Source organism: Physella acuta, unplaced genomic scaffold (genome assembly GCF_028476545.2).
Source record: "Physella acuta isolate Inbredline_101_S28 unplaced genomic scaffold, ASM2847654v3 ptg000481l, whole genome shotgun sequence".
NCBI classification, from domain to species: domain Eukaryota; kingdom Metazoa; phylum Mollusca; class Gastropoda; family Physidae; genus Physella; species Physella acuta.
Window position 1 is genome coordinate 815,001 of NW_026732000.1, and position 27,859 is coordinate 842,859.

The following is a 27,859-nucleotide window of genomic DNA, read 5'->3' on the forward strand; positions in this document are numbered from 1 at the left end:
GGGAAATTTACTTTACTTTACTAAATACCACTTTACCTATATATATTTTTTAGCACATCAAATATTTTCATTTGCTTAAAATCATTTTAGGTGTTTACATGTTTATTTGTTTAATTATGATTAGATTTAAAAAAAAATGTAGTTGTCCATTTCAATAATTAACTTTAGTGAAGCACTATTTTGTTTCAAAAGGACAAAGAAAACATGGCTCCATCTGTTAGCTGTCAAAGCATAGATGCTACGACTCTATTATGTCAACAAAGGGTTCATCTACGGATTCTTGGTATTGGAAAGTACCACACGTATGCAACAATATATCCTGCAGATCAAGATTGTTTTGTGAATCAATCAATTAAACTTCCAATAAGTATTGGTAGGTAAAAAGTTACGACTTGTGTGCATTTGATTATAAATAGCTACATTTATAAAAAACATTACATTTCACCTTTTCAATTACAATGACAAACGCTTCAAAGAAAAAAAAACAATTACTAAAAATTACTGAAAAGCACGAATTTTAATTTTAAAAAATACCTTGACAAGTTGTATAGGCCCTACATGCTGATTCGTTTTTAATTTTAGATTATCCAAAAATAACACTAGAGAACTGTTCACTTAATGAAAGTGAAGAATTTCTTGCACAGTGCACTTGCAAAAGGGTTGACGAAGCTGAAATAGAAACATGGATTACTTTACTAATCAATGATGTCCCGCAATTAAAAACAAGTAATTCTAGTCTACATACAGAATTTCATATTGAGGAATCGGCAGGTATAAAAAAATAGTTATATAATTACTACTTGCACTTAATATTAACTTAGTTTTAAATGTTAATACTGCAGTATACTTTATTATCTTTAAATGCATAAATTAACTCAATTGTTTTACATATTGTTACAGAAGTTGAATGTAAAGCAGAGAATATTATTGGATGGAAGTCCAACTCAGCAAATGTTAAATTCAGCAGACGCCAAAACAGTGTGGAGAACTTTTATTCAATTGAATACAACTTGCCACGAATCACACTTGCAAAAATGCTTATATATATATATATATATATATATATATATATATATATATATATATATATATATATATATATATATATATATATAATATAAATAATCACTTTGTTTAACACATTAAAATTTCACTAATGGATGTATATTTTGTATCAAACAGATGAGAACTGCTTAGGAAATCTTGTAACACAGATAATGTATACTTTTCTGGCACCATTGTTGATATTATTTGCGACTGTCTTATATATAGATAAAGTAAGTGGAAACAAATTAAATATCAATATAATCAATTGTTTCAATAAAGTCTATTATAACTGTTATAGTTTCTATAGCAAAGCTCTGCACTTGTCTAACTTTTTTTTTTCTTTATTTTTTTTAAATTTAATTTAGATAACCAGTAAATTAAACAACAAATTAAATAATTGGTAAATTTATATAATTAAATAAACATAGAAAACATATATGTATAATATATATATATATATATATATATATATATATATATATATATATATATATATATATATATATATATATATATATATATATGTATATATATATATATATATATATATATATATATATACATAAAAATATATACTTTTTTTTGCTTATAATCGTGCAAAGGTGTACAACAGTCATGTTTGCTTGTTTACTTTAGGTGTTTTCACATGCTGAAATTGTCGGAAATCCACCTCTTGAAGTTAAAGCATATATTGTGAACCCTAATGGATATCAATGTTGCCATTACTATGCGTTTTAAAGTACGCATACTCAAGTTGGAATGATGTGAAGCCTTTCAAAAAAAATGTTTTAAACATATTAAACATTTACCTTCCATATTAAATAAATATTCGCTCAATGCATCTATGTTTATTTTTTAAAATCTATTTTGATTCTCATAGACTTGTTGTGTGCGTGGTTGATTAGTTTATAATAGTTAATATAACTGTAAAATACAATAATTACATATATTTTGTATTTTTTGAGACAGTCAGTGGTTAGTATTATACATTTTTTTCAATATAATCATTGTTTAAAAAATAAGGTTAGTTTGCTTTAACGTTTCTTAGATCCATTGATTAAAAAAAAGTCTCTTTCCACTGCTGTTTACACGACACAAACAGTGTATTAAAGAAAAATACATTTTTTTCAAACCGGAAGGCTGTAGGTGAAGTATATTTCATTTGTTTCTTTCCTTAACGAAAGTCACGTACCTATCATGGTTGAGTTCACTCAAGAAAATGTTAGGCCTCTAGACAAGAACTCGAGATATTCTGGTTAGAAGTCAAAAGCTCTACCACATTCGACCAAATCGTCCTATTCAATGTTGTATGTAAACCTTTCTTTTTTCGTGGATTATTTATTTCTTCAATTGAATTATTTATTTAGTTTTCTCTCAATTTGCTCGTCATATTTTTTTGATTCAATGAAGATCTGGGATTATTTTTTTATCTCAAACGTTGCTTATTTGATGATGTAAAAACTTATTATGTTTTAATTTTAAAAAAAATTAAACGTAACTATTTTAAGTCGCCATTGATAACTGTAAAATAATATTCATATTTCCATTATGTTTGATTACGCATTCCCTATCAATGGGTCGCGATGCCCCGCCCCCCCCCCCCCCACACACACCTAAAGTGTAGCAAATGCTATTCTGGGATTTATTTGAGTTTTAATGGTGTCTTGAAATTAACAAATTGTATATATCTAATAAAAAGACATTACTGTATGCATGTGTTAGATAAGCTAATATGTCATAGTTTGTTGAAAGCTCATTTAAAGACCTCAAACAATTTTGACAAAATCTTATCGAACCTTGAATGATGAAGATGTTGAAATACATGTTGGGGTTTCCAAAGTAGTAAAAATGGAACGCATTTCTTTATCTACAAATTCTACTCAAGTATTATATAAGTCATATCTGTGGAAATCAAATTATTTTTGAATGAAACCATGCATCCATCATTGTTAGATTTTCAACTTTTTTTCAAATCAACAGACTGACATTTGAGTTCTGAGTGAAATATCTATGTAAAATAAAATATGTGTATTCATGTATTATCAAATAATTGTTTATACTTTGTATTCGGCTAATAAGCATTAGAGCATGTAAAAATAATAAGTAGAAGATACATACTTTACTCAAAATGTGAAGAGTCTATAAGATGTTTTCAAATTGTTGCAACATTTATGCTTGGGCTTTAGAAAAAAAGTAAATTATTTAGCACCGAAATTGAGAGGAACATTTGCACGCAGTAGTACTTGCGTTGAAACTTTAACTCTTTTTTGTACTGCATAATGAATGGTTGAGATAGATTGAACAATCGAGTAGCATAATATCATATTGTGTTGTGTTTTGACAAATTTGATCAGCTAATGCAATGTGTAAAATAATAAATATTGTTTTACTTGCCTGTACAGTCGTACTTGAAGTAAAGGAATGTCTAGGAGATAAAGGTAAGATAGATCGTCGCACACACACACACCTGCCGAACTGCAAAAAATAAAATATCTGGCCACACAAAGTTGGCAACTGTAAATAAGTTAAGCTTTGCGAGGTAGCTAATACCATGCCTGACCTAACGTTACTTTTACTATTCAGAATGACTAGAATTTGTACCAGGCACTAAAGATTTATATCCTTGTTATAACATCTTTCTACGCAACAGTATGGGTTAGTTATTGTAGAACAATCTTTGCGATAGCAGACCTCTTTATTTTTGTTTTCTACAAAACCTGTACCAAGGTACACGAAAATTACATTATTTTAAAAAATGCATTGTTTTTTGTTCGGAAATTTTGGACTTAAACGGCCTGGGCTACCCCACATTGCGTAGTCTAGCGGCATGGTAGTTCCGCCAATATATTCACGCCATATATTCTGCAGGTTATGACGAAGATAGTTAATCTTTAGGATTCATTATTATCATGTAAAATGTTATAGAGAGCAGTGAGTTTAGTTTAGAGAGTACGTATCGTATATACAATATAGTGTACTGCGATTATTTGTGATGTCTTGTGTGTTAGCTATCTGATTTAAATAGTGCTAACTAGCTTTTAAGCAGCCTATATAATATGCTTACGTTGATTCATGTTGCATTTATATATGACGACAAATTACAGGATATTACGCTACATCATAAAACCCATTGTCAGTTTCCTGCGATTAACTTATCCCTAACAGTTATAACCTGTTAATACAAATGTTTGGTAATCACACTCTCTTGAGAAAATGTAATATACTAATAACAGCAAACTGACAACATATTCATCAACATAGAATTAGGCAAGCATAACATGTATTATTCGTGTGTATGTAAGTATGTGTGAATATGTGTGCGTGTGCGTGCATGCGAGCATACGTGAGTGCGTGCGCGCGTGTGTGCGCTCACGTGTGTGTGTGTGTGCGTGCGTGTGTGTGTGTATATATGTTGGCTATACTCATCATGTGCAATCATCAACATTTAATGTTATTTTTTTCGTTACTGCAAGATGTTATTTTGTTTATAGCTTCTCTGTTAAAAAATAAATAGCTCAACAGGACCAGGTAATAATTATCAGTCATTATTTTTTTTTATTTTCACGACTATTCGAATTTTTTTCTTTGCTAATTTTTATACGCAGTAAGAGCTTGAGTGAAACTAAATTTTTTAATTCTTGTTGCAATTACATCACTTTCGTATGTAGACTAAAATGTTAACGCAAATCAACTTTTCAACACTTAATATTATATTTCAAACAACCTGGTATAGTTCTAAATGCCAAAGCACCCGAGCCATCTACTTTCGAAATGTCCAGTATGTATAGTATCTGCATATGGTCCATCTATTTAAAGCACGACAAAAGATGTATAGTTTATTTAACGCCGCATTCAGTTTAGCTCACTTATCAAGCACTTTGAACATGATATATGAGGTTGCTTTAGTTTGCCCTATGATGGGAGAGTAATATATGCACTTTAGCTATATTATTCTTCTAAAACGTCTTTAATAATCGATTTAAGGTATGCATTATTAACAAACAGCAGGAAAGAATCTATAACGTTTTAATAAGTAGATTTGCATTGACTTAAAAAGTATGCATCGTGTATATGTGTGTCAATAAACACGATAACTTGAATACCGTTATATATAGGTTGATTAAATTTCATACGCAAGAATTATTTCAAATTTGTTGTCTGTATCAACTTTACAGCGATTTCAGATTAACGGAAGTGGAACTTACTCTACTTCCAATTTTTCAATAGCCTATAACTTGACTACTATTTCAGACAGATAAACGAAATTTAAAAAAAAAAGTAAAATATCTAAATCTCTGCCTTCTGTCAAATTTTGAGTAATTGACCGGAATATGTAATTTTCGCTATTTCCGATTAATTAAAAAACGCATGTGAATTTACAAAGTACTAATAATATTCCCCACAATTATACGCAGATTGTTGGGCGTTCACTTGGTGCGCAATTCTATATTCTACCAGATTCTACTCTATTTTAAAACGTTTAAGTCATTGAACATCGATTAAAATTCATGTCTATACCCCCAGTTGCCATTCCCCATAGTGTTACATAAGAATATTCAAGAAAGTTTAGGGGAGATCAATCCGGGTTTATTTAAATTCTATTTTTAGATACACCATTACATGTGGTGCATCTAACGAGGAAGTATAACCACAGTTCTACCAGCTAGCAATAAGTAGTGCTGGTTCCTTCATCATAATGGGATTTGTCTACAAACAAACACGTTTTAGCTGTTTGCGCCACTGTAAAAATCTATTTATAATAATCTAGTTTATTTTTGGCACTTAGTTTGTTTATACACTGAAAGACAAAAATGTGCCCTATTAAACACGGTATAACGTTTTCTAATCTAGAATGTTTAACGACGAAACACAACACACAATGTCTTGTCTGGTTTCAAAAAACATCTATCACACATTAACATGACACATGAGTTTCCAACATGCTTGTGAGACTTTCGTGTCTGTTTTAGAAGATGTTGAGGCTAGCAGTGTGTGTTTATGCAAGCGAACTGAATAACGTAATACAATAGGGTTTGGTCTTAAATAACACTTTGGTTAGAGATCATTGTTTTATCAATTTTCATTTCACCATACATGACAATACGCCTGCTATAAATTCTGATGCACCATTTCATACATGTAATAAACTCTAACAAAAGTACAAACTTACCATTGTTTGACAATGGGAAAAGAGTAAATGTGTTTATGTGTGGGAGTGGGAAGGGAGGGGGTGAGGGGGGGGGGGGAGAAATATGATGTGGGGGTTTTTATCATTTTTTTCAAATAGAAGTATTCATTATATTCATTACGAATATTTAAGCTTAGTTTAATACGGACTACACCAGTATTTATCCGAATTTCTGTGTCGATCAACCCAAAACAAATAATTAAAAATTAAAACATAGAAACATTGTTGTATGATATTTAAGCTACAAATAAAACCAAAGATTGCAATTAAAACAAACAAAGTCATGCTATCCTGAAGATTTTAGGGTAACAATATGTCTCCCTTACAAACGAGATTAGTCAATAACCTATCGTGAATTGTTTTGGTTTATTTTACCTAATATTAATGGTCTATCGTATCAATCAATATCTTTTGATTTATAATTTTTATGTTTATTCACATCGAAGGAGACTGACTTATTTTCTACAACACAACAAAATATATGATTTTACAATTCAAATACGCGTTAAGTCACTTTAAGTATGAATCTTAGATATCTTCCTATCAGCGGTGTTTGATAATAAACTTCTTTAGTTTGTTACTAAACAATCTAGTTGTTGATAGCTCACGCTTAGTAACCCCTTTCAGCCACACATGGTGAATTATAAATCCCTTCCCCCATTTATAAATATACTTTTTGCGTTGGTTAAAAAACGTCACGTTCTCTCCCCTCTAAATTTGGAAAGGTTGGGAAACTACTAGTCATTATCCTTATAGTGTAAAAGACAAGGGAGTGAATCGGTGAAAGTTGTTTGTGTAAAGTAACCAGTTGCATTTACTTTCACCCGAGTCAGAGCAGGTAAAACACAGGTATGTCCATTAAACTCGAGTCCCAGATTTCAACTCGTGACATCAAGGTCTGTAGTCCAGTGCATTACAGCCTCACCAAGCCGTCCTACAGAATGCTTAGTTATTTACACGTGATACGATGTTTTGTTCAACAAGTGAAGCTTAATTTGTAGTATTGTAACTTTAATTTTAACAATAGTAGTAAATAACTCATTAGGGTTATGCTAACTTTAGATTTATTGCTTTTCATTGTTCGGTACCTCCCACATATCTCCAACCTTAAAACCTTGAGTAAGAAATTATATTTTCCTCTTTTTAATTACATTCAAATACATTATGCCTATTTCCATTTGGCTCTGGTTTAGCTAAGGCTTTAATGAAAATATTTGAAAATTTATACAGCTTATCAACAATAATATTCGTTAAAATGTATGGAAATAGATGAAAATATTAATACGCAATAAGTAATTGCAAACAGTTTAAAGTTTTATTAATATATGTAATTATTTATGTTAAAACACTTAATTTTAATATTGTATGCTTAGTGACAGTGATAATAATGCATGAAATATAATTTATTTTAACTGACATAACTTTAAAATTTGTATTACCATGTTTTCTAAAAATAAAAATAAAAATACAATATATAAAATATATCCAAAATAATATTAATAAATAATATATTACACAAAACGACTGAAATAATATATTTCATAAAGCAGATTCAAGCATCTGTAGCAAAACCTGAACAACGTGTGTTTGAGTGTATAACATCATGATGTTATAGTACGTGCTCTATAATCTAATCATGTAAAAATGCATAGTGTATATACCATTTTTGTATAACATTATTTATTATAGTTGACTTATATAGTTGAAAAATAGATTGGTTGGATAAGTATTTTATGTTTTGCTATATTATTTTATTCATAAGTAAACATAAAGTGAACTGTAAAGTAGATTAAAATATAAAGTTATTCATAGAAAAAATGAAGTTACAATTTTTTAACTGACTGTCTGTAGTGCAGTTTCTGTGACATTTTGAATGAAAAGATGAAGTGGTCAGCACTATGCGTATTCGCCATTACTTTTTCTATGATGAGTCACGTGTGCATCACAGCTGGCAGAAATCAGCGACGTCTTACTAAATCAAGCCAGTGGTCGGAAATCGTAAAGTTTTACTTAGCAATAATTAACTCAGGTCTCCGAAAATGTCGTCCCATATATTGGCAAATAGAAACGAACTTAATGTTGAGAAAACTAAACTGATTATTGCAGGTTCACGTATCAGAAAATGTGGTCCGATTATTTGGCGAATAGCAGCAAACTTAATGTTTAGACAACTAAACTGATTTGTTTGAAAAAACTAATATTTTATAAGGTTTAGATTTAATTACACAATATATCTAAAATCAACATATATGCGCTACAATATTTTTACTTTGTCAAAAAATATCAGATTTTACAAACCATAGCTAAAGATCGGGCGCTTTCTAATTCGTTTATTTATAAAACATTGTTCCTGAAAAATAACATAAATATTTCTTTTAATCCTCTAATAAGATTGTAAAATTAATTTCCTGCGTTTGAAGTCTTGGCTTTTAAACATTCTTATAATACCAATGGAAATTATGCTTTCCTTTTCACAATAGCTAATAGTACATTTTATTAGGATTGAGAAACACTGTGGTAAAAAAGATATTCGGACACGATTTCATAGCTGGTTTTCAACAATTAGTGATGTTTTTTATTTTATTGTATACTTTCTTTAATATAACTGTTTAAAAATGTGGCTAAATGAGTTTTACAATGATTTTTATTAAAGATATATTTTGACAGTAAACTGATAAAAAAAAAATACTTATTTTTTACATTATATATGGCTAATTTGAAGCACACATTTGCATTTACTATAAATATTTAACACTTTCATCTTGTTTAATGCTTATTTAAAGATTTATTTCGTATCTTTACAACTTTTACATATCCACGAACAGCTCAAATATTTATTCACAAAAGATAGCTACAAAGTATTTGTAATAATAAGTACAAATCATACAATAATAGTCATCATTTATACACCGTCTGTTATAAACGGATCTTCTTTCAATAAATCTTCTGCAGATGGTCTTTGTTCTGCTTCAGGTGTAAATGTCTTTTCTAAAAAATCTCGTAGGTTTTTTGACGCTGTGATTGACAGCTCATACTTTGGTCTCTGCAGCATAGCAATTTTAAAAAGTACCCTGACTGATGTCGTTGTTGAGTTTGGTGGTGATCCAGTTATCATCTCTACAACTGTACTTCCCACACTCCTAAGCGAATTTAAAATGTGCTATAATATATATTACACAAATGGAATATTGGAAAAAACATTTGTGCATATTAAAATTAATTTGTTTGGAATCAATGTCTGTTTAGCTTAAGATGACAAAAATAATAATTGTTGGTTAGATTAGTAATATAAATTATACATTTTTATGTTAGTAAAACAAGAAATGCATTATATATTTTAGAATAGTTTTTGGTTTTATTCTAAAACCTATTGTTATTTAAGTATTATTTAAATAAAACATTCTCACCAAATGTCCAAGCTACAACAATGTTTAAATATTCTCCCATCAGGGCAGTTAATCATCTCAGGAGCCATATATCGAGTTGTGCCCCTTTCTGCTTCAACTCCTTCTTCCTCGTTAAGTATTGTCGACAGGCCAAAGTCTGTTAGCTTAATGTTTGATTCGTCCACCATTAGAATATTAGTACCTGTTAAAAATGTAAATAATTTGCTCAAAATTCTGTAAATTAGTTCTTTTTTAAAATGGTTGCACTTGGATTAAAAATAATTATATTATTTTGTAGTACCTTTGATGTCCAAATGCAAGATGTTGTTTTCATGTAGGTACTTTACGCCTTCCAGAATTTGAATTGTAAACTGTCTGGTCAAACCTTCATTGAGTCTTGTGTGTTGTTTGATGAACGTGGAAAGGGTGCCCTTTAGATATAACACAACCATTGTCAGTGAAAATCAACTGACATTTTAATACAGTTTTAAATTTCTAACGTGAGTATCACATAATACAGTGGTGATTAGTAAAGATATAATGTTTTACCATTTTTAGGTACTCCAGAAATAAGATTATATTATTTTCTTTCCTTTGATACCCATGAAACTTGACTATGTTTTTGTGTTTCAGTTTAATTAGAATTGAAGCCTCTAATTGTAAGCTCTCCTGATTAAAAAGAAATAGAATATGTGTAAAGCTGTAAATATATACTTGCACGCAGTCAGTTATATATCACAGAAGTGCTTGGAAATAGGTAAGTAGGCCTACAATAAAGAATTTCTTATACTAACCTTTGTGAAATTAGATAACTGACTATTTGATGATATACGAATTTACATACAACATCTATGCTTTATTATTTTAAAATTTAGCGTAACAAATTTCCAACGCATGTCATCATATGATCGCCCCTACGTACCATCCACTTCTTTTGGTTATTTGGGTCTGCGTGTGTTTTCTTTGCAACAAATTTTTCATCCTCTGGTTGATCTATATCCACAACAAGATGGACGCTACCAAAACCTCCTTGACCTAACGACGCTGGTTTAATTTCAAATTTCTTGGGAAACTCATCAGACAGAACAACATCTATAGATATTAAAACGAAATGTCCATCAAAAATGATGACATTTGGACAATCCACAATTATTAAATATTCATTGTAGTACTAGAAAATGTCTTAATTAAATGTCAATTAATCTATTTATATGCTAGCTTCTTCTTCTTTTTCTTCGTTCTTAATTATTAGTGTTGAAGGGGATCGAGATTTATCTGCCAGTGGGTTTGAACTCGAGACTTTGTTCGAATTTATCAACCATGAGCTTTTTGCGACTCGACCACGCCTCCAACACAATTAAGCGTTACGTGTCAACTGTTTATGCGACATTGAGGCCATTGATTCCGATTTCAGCCTGCTTTTCTTTTTTGGATTTGCTTCCATAGCCTTTGTCCAACCAAGAACAAACTACAAGGCAGCAGTTGTTTAATTTTGGAGTTGTCTCTACTAGAAGAGTGGCTGTCCTCAGCTAACGAGCCTCATCTGCCCGAGGGTTCGAACTTGAGACTTTTTCGGTTTAGCAGCCATGAGATTTACCGACTCGACCACACCGACCCCTATCTGCTAGCAAAATACAACATACATTATATTTTTAACCTGTTTTTGATGGCAATATTCCTGTTGTACGTCCAGCTCTCCAAAGTACTGAATGTACGTTAGCAGAAAGATCCCCATTATGGCTGTTTATTAATTCTATTAACATGTCATTTAATTCTTCGTCTGTGATGATTTTCTCACTTCCCTCTTTATTTCTACTTAGTTCTCTCAAACATTGTGTCGTAAATATTTGTTCATCAGGATCATTATGTGTTAGTATTTCTTTTAAGTGCGGAAACAATGGAAGTACCTGCCAAATTTTTTTGAACATAATTTATAAAACGATGCTATGTGTTCTCTTACTGAAACAAACAATACATACATCAGTATTATTAAATTAAAACAACAACTAGGTAAGAATTTATATATGCCAAAACACATGGAGGTGTGAACGGACTATATTACTTAGCCAAAATTAGAATCGAACAATTATGATAACCTCGTTCAGCACATCCTCATTTTGTTCTAAGAATTTTGCCAGTCCTTGAAGAAGCTCAGATCGCGAATATCCTCCTAGATCCTCTTTATTCCTTACAACATCTCGAATTAAAGTTTCTTTTAGACGATGTTTTAAATTCTCTGTAATATATTAAATACACATGCCAAACGATTCATATTAATTCTAAGATAATAATAATTTGCTGACTAAATAAATAACTATAGAAAAATAGTATTATTGCACGTTAAGCAATTATAAGGGCCTAATCATAACAAACTTATTAATTCTAAATTCGGAATTATATTTACATAATATTTTCATAATTAAAATGCACGAATTATGGTTTACGTGTACAAAATTGTGTTATTGGTATTCATAATTTAACTTATATTTTCATGATTTTTATGCTTGTTAATTCGGTATGGGTGAAAAGTTTGAACATTGAATCGTATACGCATGTTTAAATAAACTTTGCGTCATAACCATAAAACGCATAAATAATATACTTTTAGCAATAATTATAATGTAAGAGCACACATTTTAGTTGCTCAAAAAAGTAAGTTATTATATATTAAAATAGGACTTTTTGACAATGTGATTTACATGAATAAATTATTCATGCTTAATCTTTAAAGTTTTTTATACAATTCTAATAAATAAAAATTATTAAATTTTGCTAATTTTAGTTGATCAAAAGGCAACACTGCATAAAACAAAAAAGGGGTAGTTAGTTGCAGTTGTTACAAGGTTGTATCTTCAATTTCTAAATTTGACTTTCTTTCACTGTTTAACTATTTTACTTGTTTTTTCTTTTCATTGTGCTTCATCTAATATCCATTTTGTTTTTAATGGTTTATTATTAAATTAGAAAATGTTTTTAATTAAATTAAATGTATGCATAATTATAGAATTTCACAGAGAATTCGTAACTATTTTTTTTCTTTAATAGTAGGATTTTTTTTTGTTTTAATGTATGATAGTAAGTGAAAAATGTATTTAACAAAATAAGTTTTTTTTGTAACTGAAGTATTTTAATTTCAATACTTGTTTCTTAATTCGGATAAGAAATATAAAATGCAACTCGGAAACGTTTTCTACGATGGGCATGACATATAAATAATCTTTCTTGCAAATCTATTTAAAGAAATTGAATTGATAATATTTCGTAAAATATTGAGCACGAGAAAAATGGCCCGTTGAGGAAGGATACAACGGGCGCTAGGTTGATAGTGCTGTCTATTTTCTCTAAACTAAAACACCCCCCCCCCCACCCCAAAACATATCTACCGTCCCATTCAACGAAATATAATTATATACTTTTTCCAGTGTCCTGAAAATTCTACCCCCGCCCCCGAAAATTTCAAGTACCCCCACCCCTCTCCGGGGAGGAAAAAGTCTGAAAAAACACTGGTCGCATTTGTAGATCATACAAACTAAAGGAAGAACCTGGGCGGGGCTTCGCCCCTACCGGAAGAGATACATAAAAAGAGCTAAACACTTTTTAGATTAGAAAAAATTCCTCAATCCGGGGAGGAAAAAGTCAGAAAGAAAAACTGGTGTCGCGCTTAGCCACTACCCGAAGAATTGCATGAAAGAAACTCTTCATGCAAACCACTTAGATTAGACAAAATTGCCTTTTTATTCAATGTTTACTCGAGAATCATTGACGTCATATTACTGTGTGCACTCTCCGGCTTGATATTATTTTCTACTACTTAACGTCATATTTCGTTTCCGTATTACTATGCATGTTTTTATTTTGCTTGTGTTTTCTCTACAGCGTTCTTGTCAGATACATAGATAGATACACAAACAGCGAAACTATTAGTATTAATATATTTGACAGATAATAGACCAATGCTTAAATAATTACTAAATGCCCCTGTATCTATAGGAGAATCCTCTTGTATATTTAACAGTAAAAGTGCTGCATCCATAGCTACGGCTTTTTCTTTGAAATCCATATTTTGAATAACCTGTTGAAAATATAACTGTATTAGATTTCTGAAGGCATTTTAGAATGTATAAAATGTTTAGTATATTCTATTTTTGAAAGTGCGGTATTTCAATTGAATGACATAATGCGCTGTTTTATTTCAGTTAGTCGAAAAAAAATACCGGCTGATTTAGACGATAAAGTGCAGTTAATTTGTTTACTAAGATAGTGTGACTAGCTCTACAGTCAGCTGCCTTAACTTTCCCTACACATGTAGCATGTACCAAGCAGAGCAGAGCTTGGAGTAATAAGGGGCGTTTTAAAGAAAGAGACTGAGCGCAAGTCATTATATTTTTTAATAATGTTAATATTGCTATTTTTTGGCGATCTTTGTTTTGAAAACAAATATTCTAGAGAAAAGAAAACATTTTGATTAATACATTGCAGTTCATAAATGACTTTTGTGAAATACCGAAATACCATTTGCAAAAAAAAAAAATAGTTCACAATAAAATATTTTCAAAATTTGAAAAAAAATTAATTGCTTGTTCTTTAACAATAGATAACTATTTGTATTACAGTTTTATAATACTATTAATGCTTGTTTGTGAAAACGTTTTTTTAAAGATGGCAGCCGTTCCCATCGCTCCCATATTTTCAGAAAATGTTCTGATGCATGCACCTATTTGCCCGTAGTTACCCTAACGTTGGAGCAAACATATAAATACAATTTTAGTTAAGAGTATTTATTTTTTTCCGTAGTATAACTCTTTAACATCATGTATAAATTTAATATATATTTAATTTTACACTACATACAGCTTTTAGACGCATATTGTATATCGTAAACACAAAAGTGTTTGTTTTATCACAATTATGTATATTTTCTTTAATGAAAAAATATTAATTATAATTTCTTGAAAAACAGATTCTCACTTGTTAAAAACATAATCTTCTTCATTACAAAGATTTCTATCTTTATATTTAAGAGATTTGAATATTTGTTATTTGTTATTTATTTATTCGGTCTATTGTATACGTAAATAGTACAGTATATATTTTGTCTCTACAAAAAGTTTACATTTTAATATTTTTATATCTCTACATTTTTGCGATGTAAAACGATGATGTACAAACACATTTCATATGCAAGCATTTATTAGAATATTTACTTACACTGTACGTGTTGTTCATTGAGAAAAAAATCTTCGCGCCCTTTCTTCGGGCAATGTTATATAAAATGGTAACAACTTGACTAATGATCCATTTAGATTGGGAGTTCTGTAATTTTAAACATTCATATTTAATTAATTGTTTTTCCTACACAGCTAATGTTTAGTAGAAATTTTCACGTATATTAAGTCAGCAGATCATGATTTGGTCCAGTGCTATAAGAAACCGATTAGTACATTAAATTGTTGTGACATAAAATGAAGAGTCTAGAATACTGTTATCCAGCATCAGTATACCAGCCATTAAAGTATAAGTATACACGTTCGGAGAATTGCAGGCTGATACACTTTGAATAAAATTATCAAAAAAGCAAATAGCACACAATGCATTGCTTTGATGATAAAGCTGGGAATAGTAGAAATATCGGGATCCAAATTTGGAGCGAGGGTTGCAGATGTTTTTCCAATATGGCTCACCTAGGGAAGTGTGGAATTTGTAATGAGGCTAACGTGTGTAGATAAGGCAATCATCATACAGCAGGCGCAATAAGAATTAAACATTAATCTAGTTGGATGAAGTAATAGAGGAAAAGATGATTTATGTAACTCATTTATTTATTTTTAAAAAAAACAGCTCAGTCTTACATCTAAATCAGCTATAAAACAAACAATTTTAATAAAATAATAATTAAGAATACCATGCTTAGAAATTTCACAAATATATTATTATTAATCGTGTTATGCAAAAATGCTATCAATTCAGTTAAAAGAGAAATTTTAAAATTATACGCTTATATTTTAAAATTACATTACCTGTACGTCTTTGTAAAGGGTGAGGAAATCTGTAAATGTTTTCACAACGTCCTTCTCTGCCAAACGCTGCAATTACGTGTGGAATAAAATTCTTATTAGCTACCTTTTTGCACAACTAAAATAAAATGTGTTTTTCTAACCGCGAAGTTCTAATGCTTTGTTTAATAAGAATAAAAAGATGTCTGTGCAATAATTACCAAACCAAACTCTGTACTATGATGACTACCGTTTATCAACAGACTCAGCATATCACGAATTAAAGACGTGCTAAAACCTGGTGCCCTTGTATCAAGAAGATTTTCATAGTTTAAACATCTCGACGTTATATCTGTAACGATAAAGTATCAAGAACATGTTTCGTTTTTTTATTTTAATGTGTATCTTAGTCAGAATTAAAAGTTCCACTCTTGAATTATATTTTTTTTGTTATTCTCTGTAAATAATAATTTTCGTTAGAGTGTACGTTTGCGCCGCTCACAAAAATACTGATCGTGTGTCGTATAAGGGTTTGATGTTTGCCATCTATTTTATATAAGGCAAACTTGTGCAGTACATAAGAACGGCACGGCTAGTATGTGGTCAGTTGTTTAAATCTTTCATGCCGATTCCCACTCCCCCACGCGTATTTATCCCCCCTCCTTACCTCAAGTCAATTACCCACCCGAACATAACCTGTATCAGAGAACTGCAATAGGACATTAGCTCCCTCTCAATCAACACAAAGACATTTAGATGAAGAGATAATATAATAATTTGTACAGGTACCGATATAGGCACAGGTAAATAACAGGTACATCTATTGGCATTGGTGTAGCTTCAGGAATAGGTAAGGGATATGAAAAGAGTTAGGGTAATATAGGACATTGGATGAGGAAATAAAATAAGGGAATCAGTATTCAATTAAAAATTTTCAAATCAACTAAAATCTTCCGATTCACTATTAAATTTAGGTGTGAGATATTTTGTCTGAGATATTTTGTCTGAGATCTATTGTCCATGGTATCATTTGTCCTGATATATTTTGTCCTGAGATCTTTTGTCCGCGAGATCATTTGTCCTTGAGATCATTTGACCTAAGATTATTTGTCATGGAACCATATATATATATATATATATATATATATATATATATATATATATATATATATATATATATATATATATATATATATATATATATATATATATATATATATATATATATATATATATATATATTACCATACACGTATATCGCCCGGAATTATGTTTGATAATGTCTCTGACCCTTTTATCGGCTGAACTGACAAATTAATACATTTCTTGATCATAACGTTAACTTACGCTATAGCAAACCAACTGTTAGACACACTATTATATTTTAGCTAGATACGGGTATTTTCCTGCCCATACTGTTTCTTGAATCGAATCAATGCAACAGTTTTAATACTACATTTTCGTTTTAATTATAAACATTTGTTTTTCTGTGTATTTCACGAGACGAAAGTTATTTAGCATACCACAATTTGTTTGTACAGTATTTGATTTGAAATTTTGTCCATGCGACTTAAAATGACCTTAATTAAACTAGATTTTTATGTGGGCTAATAAACACGGCCGTTATTTTAAATTAGAAAATGAAGCACACAAATAAAAGCAACATGTAAAAATATCAACGATGTGAAAGTCTGGGACCACAAAGTTTTGCCAAAAATGCAGGTTAAGCCAGCAACATGAAAGAGAAACAAAATGACAAAGTATGTGGCAAAAACTTTTTTTACTATTTTACTTCTTAAGATGGACGGAGTGTTCTAGCGGTAGAAAGCTGGACTACTAACCCGTAAGTCTCGAGTTCGAATCCGGGTTCAAGTCAGTAGACCGTCCTTGAGTCCACCCAACTTTGATGGGTACCTAACTCACGTTAGGGAGAGTAAAGGCGGCTGGGCATAGTGCTGACCACACTATCTCTTCATATGCCGAGGTCACAGAAACAAGTGAACTCTACTTCACTTGCCCCATAAAACCGTAAGGTTTGAAAGGGAAACTTTACTTTACTTACTACTTCTTAAGATGTAGAATTCTACAGGTAAAATCGAGGTAAAATATGTACTATTTATAAAATCTCATATACAACGATGTCCATATTGCCTAAGGAGACTGAACAAACTTGGAGAGACACAGGCAGTGATTCAACATACGGGTAACAACACAGACAGAATGTAAATTACGAGTACAACATGCTTATAACTTCTACACTGGTGTTTAGGGTCCATAACATCAAGCTTTTATCATTTGTCAGTCATGTTTAAAAAAAACGAACGACATTTTTTATGTGAGCTAAGACACAGCTTATACTAAAATAAGACTACAAGCTGTAAAACTAAATTACCCGCATAGTTAAGATCTAAGAGTAGTGTGAAAAACTTCAGTTTATCTTCCGCATTTAGAGTGGAGTAAATTGTCCTCAAACACCTCTGACATATGAAGAAATGTAAAGCGTCAAAGTCTCTCATGTTAGAAAACTCTGACATAACATCACAAACAAACTCCTTTAATTCATAATAGTTTGTTCTCTGGAAGTAAAAAAAAACAAATTATGCTTTAAAATTTATAATATTAAATGATTTTTAACATTATTTACAACACAGTGCTATTTCATTTATTAAAATAACTATATTAAAAGTAAAACAATAGCGAACCTTATTATCGCATTTTTAACAAGTACACAACTGTTGTCATTTTTTTTTATTTCATAAAAAGTTTCATTAGTGAGGCCTCGTCATATAAACTAATTATAATTGAGAATGTTTTCGCTGTTAACCCTGTATCACACAGTCCTTTTCTCTGACGTTCTGTAATGCCGTGCAACGCTATGCAAATGAGAAACGTTGCCACATTTCTTACTGCTACCGCCATGGAATTACCCAACAAAAACAAATTCTCGAGAAATGCATCTCATTCTGTCGCTTGTTTACGGGTCAGTCGACCCCTGGTTCGACAACCGACTGACTGACCTCAATCTATTTTAACCATACGCAAGCTTCAGTACTAAGGACTAGCCAGTGTATACACTAGCAAGAGTAAGCCAATTTGATGTGTGGACAGAGAGATACAAAACAAACAGTCTAGTTCAAATCACGGACAGGGCCACTAGTACGTTGTGAAAACGGATACGCCTGTACTGGTGATCCAGTGCGTCACGCAACATACAAGACGAAACATCAACAAACGGGTTTTAAAAGACTAAATAAAAAACCAATTGTTAATTATAAAAAAGTTAATACTATATACACTACATACACAATAATTCTAAATATACATACGCTTGTACGCAGACTAAGATATAATGAATATCTAAGAGAACAGAACTAACCTACACTACCCTTTTTGGGAGAAATGGAAGAAACAGAGCAATAAAACACGTTCTCACATACCTTATAAACTCTTTAAGCAAACAGGTATAAACCGGACTGCACATCTCACAGTACGAGGACTGAACAGAGACGAATATGAGAGGGTACAACGTATAAAAAAACAAACTTCTACTTAGAACTGTGTTAGTATTATGCTTAAAATTATCAAAATGTTTGATTAACATTTTTTTTTGCAGAATGTCTACTAAGTGATCTACTATATTAATATTTATTTTTCATGCAAGCGGTGAATATCTTTCGTGTATCTTTCTAATTTGGGCATTGGTCCCATTTGAGCAAGTGTCATTTCGGGCATATATCGGCGAAAATCCGGATTCCATAGTCAAGATTTAACTTTTTTTCTGTGAACAAGCAAAGTATACACACAATATAGCCTCACATGTTTATATCATCGCTCTGATACGCAACTCTGAACTGAGGCCTGGCAAACATAGAGAGTCGACGCTGTACAGTAAAGTCAACTTGAGACCTTTAAGAAATTTCGTTGTTTTTTAACTTACCTCCCAAATATAATAGCTTAATTTCAGAATGTTTTTTAGATTTATTAATACACCGCGTGTAGTTATATATATATATATATATATATATATATATATATATATATATATATATATATATATATATATATATATATATATATATATATATGTAATTTTATTTTCGAATTCTTTATTAACTACATGTTATTTATTATTATTTATAGGACCCACTAAGTTGTAAAAATGGGACCACATCAATCTACAAATTTACAACGAATGAAAAACAACTTAATTGTGTACAACACGCATTAGACGCTTTTTATCTTAGCTTATCAGGATATGTGTACTTGAAAACACGAATGTGATCCAGATAAGATATGAATCAACACTTAGATTCAACGATCATATAGTTACTTTAGGACATATAAACACAACACCCACAGTTAAAAGTAATATGGCAAACAGGAAATTTAACATTTTCTATTAGACTATGAAAGATACATTGAAAGTATGAAATTTACTAAGACACTCAAGATACAATAGATGAAATAAAGACAGACGTCGCCACAATGCACGGACATGTACTAAATGCATAAAAGCGATAATTTGCAGTACAAGTGAAACTATAAAATATGAAAGCCCTCCAAATAAAACAATATTTCAATAAATACATGTAAATAATAAACACACCCACAGCATTAAAACAGCGAAGGCATGATGAAAACCAACCGCAAAATCATAAAACAATATTTCACATAAGCTACAGACACCTGCCGTTTGACAACAGCACACAGCCCCGCGTGCCCTAATGCCAACATCTTTAAAAACAGAAAAAACGAAAGTCAGAATATATATCTTAACATCAAGAACATTTTCAAGTACACCTTTAAAAAGTATGACTACTAACGAGATTATAATGTGTTTACCAACAGCAATTTTAACCATTTTTACTTTCCCGTATACGAAGTAGGCCTATAGAGAAAGTATTGTAATCGCGCACAAAAAAAAATCTAGTTTTTTTTTGCAAATCTCGACGTTTTACACCTCCCCAAATCTAAAAAACATAGTTTTACAATATTGTCTGTATGTCTGTGTGTGTGTATATGTTTGTGAACACGATAACTAGAGTACCGTTACAGCTAGGTCGATGAAATTTCATATGCACGTATTATATCAAATGTGTAGTTCTGTATCAACTTTTCAGTGATTTCTTGTAAACGGAAGTTGAACTTATTCTACTTTCGATTTTTCAAAAGCCGATAGCTTGAATACTGTTTTAGATATACAAATGAAATTTCACATGTAAGTTAAAAATCTAATTCACCGCCTTCTGTCACATTTTCAACACATTTTGAATTATTTCCGTTGACGGAAGTAGTAATGTATGCTATTTCCGATTTCTAAAAAAACTCATGTACATTTAAAAATTTAAAAAGTAATAATAATATTTTATACACATTTTGTTTGTCGTTTATTTGGTGCGCAATTCTTTTAGCGTTACAAATTAGAAAAATATTAAGCGATATGATCACAATAACCTGTTGATTTTTTCCAATACTATAAACTTGTCTGTATTGTTATTTTTTTATTTTTATTCCAAGCTGAGCTACATTTTTTTCGTTGTGTATGTTGTATGATCCCGCCATATTGAAACAGTTGTTACAATACATTTTATGTGATGTGAGAACGCGTAACTAACGGTTATTCGGGTGTATTGTACTTATATTGCATTTGGAGTGAACTTTATGTGGAAGGAGAATACCTGGCCAATAGAATGACTGTCATGGTGTTTTATGCTTTTTATTGTTCTCACTCACTGACATAAGGGGGGGGGGGGGATTGAATGACGCGATATAAAGGAGGGAAATGTTAAGTTGAGCGGTGTGCCTCGGTAGAAGAATGTATGCTGTTACCACATCAGTTCGTTTGTGAATTATCCATGTATTTTATTGGTGTACTGTGTTATTAAAATAATTCGATGTACTGAACTAATCCAATTGTTTTTCTTTTCCAGAACATTAAAATAACTAAAAATTCAAAATGCTCCATTGTCGCGAGAATTCCATTTTTTTATCAGCAATCTGTTTACAATATACAAGTAGAGTTTGAACTTCACCGTCAACTATTATTCGCAATGTACGAACTAGTGCTGGTAAATTCTGCAATATAGAATCTACTGCCGTCTTTCTAGAAGCCCATCGTTTATCACTCAGTCGTTTCTCCTCTTTCAATATAGAAAGACTAGGTATACTTCCCATACAAATGCTTTTTAGAACTAAAAAATAGCTGTTTTTTAATATTAGATGAAACGACATCTATGAGAATTAAATTTAAATTATGAGCACAACAGTGTGTAAACTATTTTATATAGGCCTGACAATTCACCAGATATGGCGTTTGCTCCAACGTAGGACTGACCATAGTACCTGGGCAATGATAGCCCTAAACCTGTGACTGCTGTAAGAAGCATTTTGACAAAAACCTCTGCACTAGCTTCAGGAAGCTCAAGGAATTGAGTAAATATTTCGATGGCGACTTCATGTTCAGTAACATATCGGACAGAAAAAGAAAATTGATCCATTCTGCTAATGTCGATAGTTAACAATATAATCACAGCTAAATACCTAGTTATTTAAATTTCTTCTTTAAAAATTGGATCGATATAGACTTTATTTAAGTCATTTTGCTTACCCGAACTTAAGTATATTTCAGTTCTGTCAACGAGAATTAAATGCTGTTTTAGCAAATCATTTTTCTTAGGAGATTAATAAGTTTTAAAACGTTGCTTTCATTTATTGTAACTTCTCCTTGGGGTTCACGATGGCTAAACGCAAATCCCATTTTTTCCCAATACAGAACTGCTCCTATAATACTTTCTAGTTCTAACAGATGTATTGGTTTCAGACCACATTTCGTATGGGTTTTTTTCTTGTAGAAACTGGCACTAAAGTGCCGACCAGTTAAATTTTTGGGGAAATCTTTATAACTATCTTTGAGGCCTGTTTGACAAGGACCAAATCAAGTTATGCACATACTAGATCTGGTATTACGGGTGTTTCACAAAACAAAAAAGTATCTGTAGGATATTCCAGGTTTGTATCAATTATAGCATTTAGTTTGACTGGCTCTGTTCTGACAATATCGGCTTCGAAATGGTATCTTCTAAAATATTTATAGACAATACCTTATTATTGTCTAGAGTCTCGACGACTTGTATCTGCATATGAGAAGATGTAGTTGCTTACATATTTTGTACTTCGGTATCTTCAGACGCGTCAACCTCTTTTTTTATGTCGAAGTAAAGACATTCCGTTTGAAATATATGTCTCTTGTTTGGATCCATGTGGATGATGTTTGTTGGCAATCTGAAATGCCTTTCAATTTCTTCCTTTCCCACCCTGAATATTTTTTCTTTACTGGATTTAATTACATTTAGTAACCTCTAAATTAACGAATTAATTTGTCTTAGTCACAATATATTTAGTGGGATACACCAAAGAATCTAAATGGGACATTACTTTTTGATAATTACCTACTATTTGAAACAAATTCTAAAGTTACAACAACGGTCAGTTTTAGTTTAAGTTGGTTTTTTTAATAGCCTTATTTAAATTTAATATAGATCTAGATCTAGTAAAATAAAATGATGTTTAATATACATTTGCTACTGTTTGCTGCATGATAAAAATCTTGTAATTTACATCGATGTGGGTCTAAACATATTTTTATTAACAAATATCAGTTTAAAAATTTGAGTTTAAAACGTTTCCAATAAAGGCGCCAGTTTGATGAAAATAGCCAGAGGGGGAGCGGCTCCACCGCCTGCTCCACCCCCCCCCTCCCACCTGCGATCGATATGCCTAGACCCGCTTTTTCTTACATATAAATACTTACTTTTACTCTAAGAATAGCCATGCAGTCTGAATATCAGCATCATTGGTAGGTTTATATAAGCCCCAATTTGAATGTTTCCCATACAACAAACAAGTTGTCGAATTGCACAATAGACACCCACGGACCAAAAAAAATAACTTCTATACAGCGTCCCATAATAACACGTAATTTTCATCAGATATTATTTTTTTCAAAAGCGAGTTAATATATTGTGCATTTATGTGTTATACAAACAATAAAAACTTCCTACCTGATTGTTGTGAGACAGAAGAACAGTCTTTATATAGCAATCGATGGATCTGTTTTTATAGAAATTATCGATACACAAATTGTGCAGTATTTGTTTGGATGCATTAGTTTATAATTTTTTGTGATGAGAAAATAAATACACATTGTCTTGACATGTTTCAATAACAATGGTGTGGTGATTTGTATAAATGGTTCGAAAAAATATGTTTAACTAATCTTTCTAAAGCTTTCATATTTACAACACTACAGCCTTAAAGGAATCCCGACGACCATTCTCCTCACGATCGAATATCGCGTAAATTTCATTTCGACAGTGGGGTAATCAGAGTTTATTTCAGAACGAAATGAAATTTATATAATTTATATAGAAAATATATACTTTTAACAGTGTCCGCCCCCCCCCCGAAGAAAGTCTACCGCCCCCCCCCCCTAAGAAAGTCTACCGCCCCCCCCCCCCCCCCGAAAATTTCAAGTGCACCCCCCCCCCCCGGAGAAAAAAGTCTGGAAGAAACACTGGGGGTAATATCCTACTTAAACTTATTGCGCAGCGTGTGCGTTTGATAAGGTGTTCATGATCAGATGGGAAAATAGATGGTAATTGTTACTGGTCATGTTCTAAGCCCAGGTTAAATAAGTTCGCTTGTCATAATGTAGGTCTATGTAGGTCTAGTAGGTCTATGAGTTTACTTGTCTAGTACCTTCTATGTGAGAAGATATACATTGAATTAAGTCTCGCGGTCAGTATTTAAATATATGTAAGCCTACTGGCGTATGTAATTTGTGTTAGCTATAATGTTAAATCTGTGTGACGGTATTGTTTTAAAGTAAATTATAATTTAAATATCACTTCGCTGTTGCATGTATGTAATTTTTGTTTTTTATAATGTATTATTTTGCTGTTGGAAATGTCCAGACATGTTTCTGTAAGCTACACAAATTACTTACCTTTTAACGTGGCGGACTTCTGCGTCGTTTTGTTCACTGACGGTTGCGTCGCTCAGTTCGTTTTTGGTGTCGTTTTGTAAATCTTCTTTTAGTGCTGGTTATTTAATAAAAATAAGAGATTTATATATATATATATATATATATATATATATATATATATATATATATATATATATATATATATATATATATATATATACATCCATTTTCTTCCACGAAATTTATGTCTGCTACTGCTTTAATAATAGTATCTACCACCTTGTCGTGTCCATTTTGAGATGCAAGCATTAAGGCACTCCATCCATGATCTTCCACATGATATGTAAATATATATATATATATATATATATATATATATATATATATATATATATATATATATATATATATATATATATATATATATATATATATATATGTATATACATATGGGGCTACGACAAATTCCCGAAAGACACTTGCCCGAATGTCGTTTACCCGAAGGCCGACTTCTCGAATGGACACTTGCCCGAATGCGACAAATGCCCAAAAGTACACTTGCCCGAATAGGACCAATGTCGGGCAAGTGTCCGTTCGTGCATTAGTCGCGTTCGGGCAAGTGTCCATTCGGGCGTTAGTCGCATTCGGGCAAGTGTCCATTCGGGCAAGTGTCCATTCGGGAAATCGGCCTACGGGCAAACGGCATTCGGGCAAGTGTCTTTCGGGAAAACGTCCGGCTCCCATAAATATACAATTATATATATTATAGACATTACAAATATGAATGTATATATAGAACAGTAACATGTCTATATCTATATAAATAAATAAATAAATGTATATATATATATATATATATATATATATATATATATATATATATATATATAATTTACGAATTATATATACCTTTTTCAAATAGAGATATTAAAAGATGAAACATTGTTGTTGATGTCGTTTTACCGATAATTTTAAAGTTCATTGAAGATAACGTATCAATAACATGTTTCTGTTTATTTTCAAATGCAAGAAAACACACATCAATTAATTCCAACAATAGAGTCGTTCTGAAGCTAAACGTTTTGAGGCAATCTTTATTATCATTTTTTCGATCACCTAAAAATGAAGAGTCTTGCGCGATTTCATTTACATAGATTATGTCAGCTCCCTCATTAATAAGATCTACCACCTTGTCGTGTCCATGGTTAGATGCAATCAATAAGGCATTATTTCCATTTTGTTTTACATGGCTTATGTCTGCTCCTGCTTTAATAAGAATATCTACCACCTTTTCGTGTCCTTTTTTAGATGCAATCATTAATGCATTACATCCATCTTCTTCCACGATATGTATGTCTGCTCCACATTTAATTAGAATATCTACCACCTTGTTGTGTCCATTTTGAGATGCAATCATTAAGGCATTCCATCCATTATCTTTCAAATGATTTATGTCTGCTCCTGCTTTAATAAGTGTATCTACCACCTTGTCGTGTCCATTTTGAGATGCAATCATTAAGGCATTCCATCCATTATCTTTCAAATGATTTATGTCTGCTCCACATTTAATTAGAATATCTACCACCTTGTCGTGTTCTTCTTGTAATGCAATCAGTAATGCATTCCATCCATTATCCCCCACATGATTTATGTCTGCTCCGGCTTTAATAAGAATATCTACCACCTTGTCGTGTCCATTTAGAGATGCAATCATTAAGGCATTCCTTGTTGCATCTTCCACGTGATTTATGTCTGCTCCTGCGTTAATTAAAATATCTACCACCTTTTCGTGTCCACTTTGAGATGCAATCATTAAGGCGTTCCATCCATTTTCTTTCACATGGTGTATATCTGCTCCTGTTTTAATAAGAATATCTACGACCTTTTCGTGTCCATTTTGAGATGCAATCATTAATGCATTCCATCCATTTTCTTTCACGAAATTTATGTCTGCTCCTGCTTTAATAAGAATATCTACCACCTTGTCGTGTCCATTTTGAGATGCAAGCATTAAGGCATTCGATCCATTTTCTTCCACGTGATGTATGTCTGCTCCCGCTTTAATAAGAATATCTACCACCTTGTCGTGTCCATTTAAAGACGAAATCATTAATGCATTCTTTCCAGCATATTCCACGTGATTTATGTCTGCTCCCGATTTAATAAGAATATCTACCACCTTGTCGTGTCCACCACAAGATGCAACCATTAAGGCATTATAATCATTTTGTTTTACATAGTTTATGTCTGCTCCTGCATCAATAAGAATTTCTACCACCTTCTCGTGTCCATTTTGAGAAGCTTCAAGTAAGGCATTCCATCCATCATCTTCCACATGATTGATGTCTGCTCCTGCTTTAATAAGAATATCTACCACCTTGTCGTGTCCATTTTTGGAAGCAATCATTAATGCATTATATTTATTTTGTTGTAATTGATGTATGTCTGATCCTGCTTTAATAAGAATTTCTACCACCTTGTCGTTTCCATAGTGAGATGCAAACATTAAGGCATTCCATCGTTTATCGTTTACATGATGTATGTCTGCTCCTGCTTTAATAAGATGATCTACAACATTGTCGTGTCCATTTCTAGATGCAATCATTAAGGCATTAAATCCATCATCTTCCACGTGATTTATGTCTGCTCCAGCTTCAATAAGAATATCTATCACTTTATCGTGTCCATTTAAAGATGCAATCATTAAGGCATTATATCCATCTTGTTTTACAAAGTTTATGTCTGCTCCTGCTTTAATAAGAATATTTACCAGCTTGTCGTCTCCATTTTGAGATGCAATAATTAAGGCATTCTGTATATTATTTTCGACATGAAGTATATCTGCTCCTGCTTATTAAGAATAGCTACTAACTTTTCGTGTTCATATTCAGATGTAATCATAAATGTTTCATATCCATCTTGTTTTACATAGTTTATATCTGCTCCTGCTTTAATAAGAATATCTACCACCTTGTCGTATTCATTTTGAGACGCAGTCATTAAGGCATTAAATTCCATTTTGTTTGACGTATTGGCCGTTTATGTGCGATGTAGAATGTTACACGCCTGTTTTTTCCTTTTTCAGATGCATCAATAAATGTCGCACGGATGGTGTTCAAAGTTGCGTTTCGTGTTCAGACCAATTATATATTTCTTCATTTACATGAAAACTTGAAAACGAATTCACGAAAACAGCACTCATATCATCAACTGAAATATAAATAAAATTATATATATATTTATATATATATATATATATATA

General features: G+C 31.5%; 2 protein-coding genes across 3 annotated transcripts in view; one reads left to right on the top strand and one right to left on the bottom strand.

Moving 5' to 3' along the window:
• The window catches only part of LOC131944119 (uncharacterized), a 5,551-nt gene extending 3,022 nt beyond the window's left edge, over nucleotides 1–2,529 (top strand). For both annotated transcript variants that reach the window (XM_059304629.1, XM_059304630.1), the window contains 5 exons: nucleotides 193–373; nucleotides 583–771; nucleotides 901–978; nucleotides 1,183–1,277; nucleotides 1,684–2,529. In XM_059304629.1, coding sequence (XP_059160612.1) covers nucleotides 193–373; nucleotides 583–771; nucleotides 901–978; nucleotides 1,183–1,277; nucleotides 1,684–1,785 — 645 coding nt within the window. In that variant the 3' untranslated portion in view covers nucleotides 1,786–2,529. The remainder of the gene's footprint in view (nucleotides 1–192; nucleotides 374–582; nucleotides 772–900; nucleotides 979–1,182; nucleotides 1,278–1,683) is intronic.
• Nucleotides 2,530–7,579: 5,050 nt separating this feature from the next.
• On the bottom strand, nucleotides 7,580–27,442 carry LOC131944118 (alpha-latrotoxin-Lt1a). The gene is made up of 15 exons (XM_059304628.1): nucleotides 25,507–27,442; nucleotides 24,619–24,712; nucleotides 23,675–23,723; nucleotides 18,007–18,190; nucleotides 15,836–15,966; nucleotides 15,639–15,704; nucleotides 14,830–14,934; nucleotides 13,591–13,693; nucleotides 11,718–11,857; nucleotides 11,279–11,528; nucleotides 10,544–10,713; nucleotides 10,171–10,290; nucleotides 9,923–10,052; nucleotides 9,643–9,823; nucleotides 7,580–9,375 (listed from the first exon to the last, which is right to left on the bottom strand). The coding sequence occupies exons 1-15, from the start codon at nucleotides 27,299–27,301 to the stop codon at nucleotides 9,138–9,140; spliced, it is 3,756 nt and encodes a 1,251-aa protein (XP_059160611.1). The 5' UTR covers nucleotides 27,302–27,442; the 3' UTR covers nucleotides 7,580–9,137.
• Between the last annotated feature and the right edge of the window lie 417 nt (nucleotides 27,443–27,859).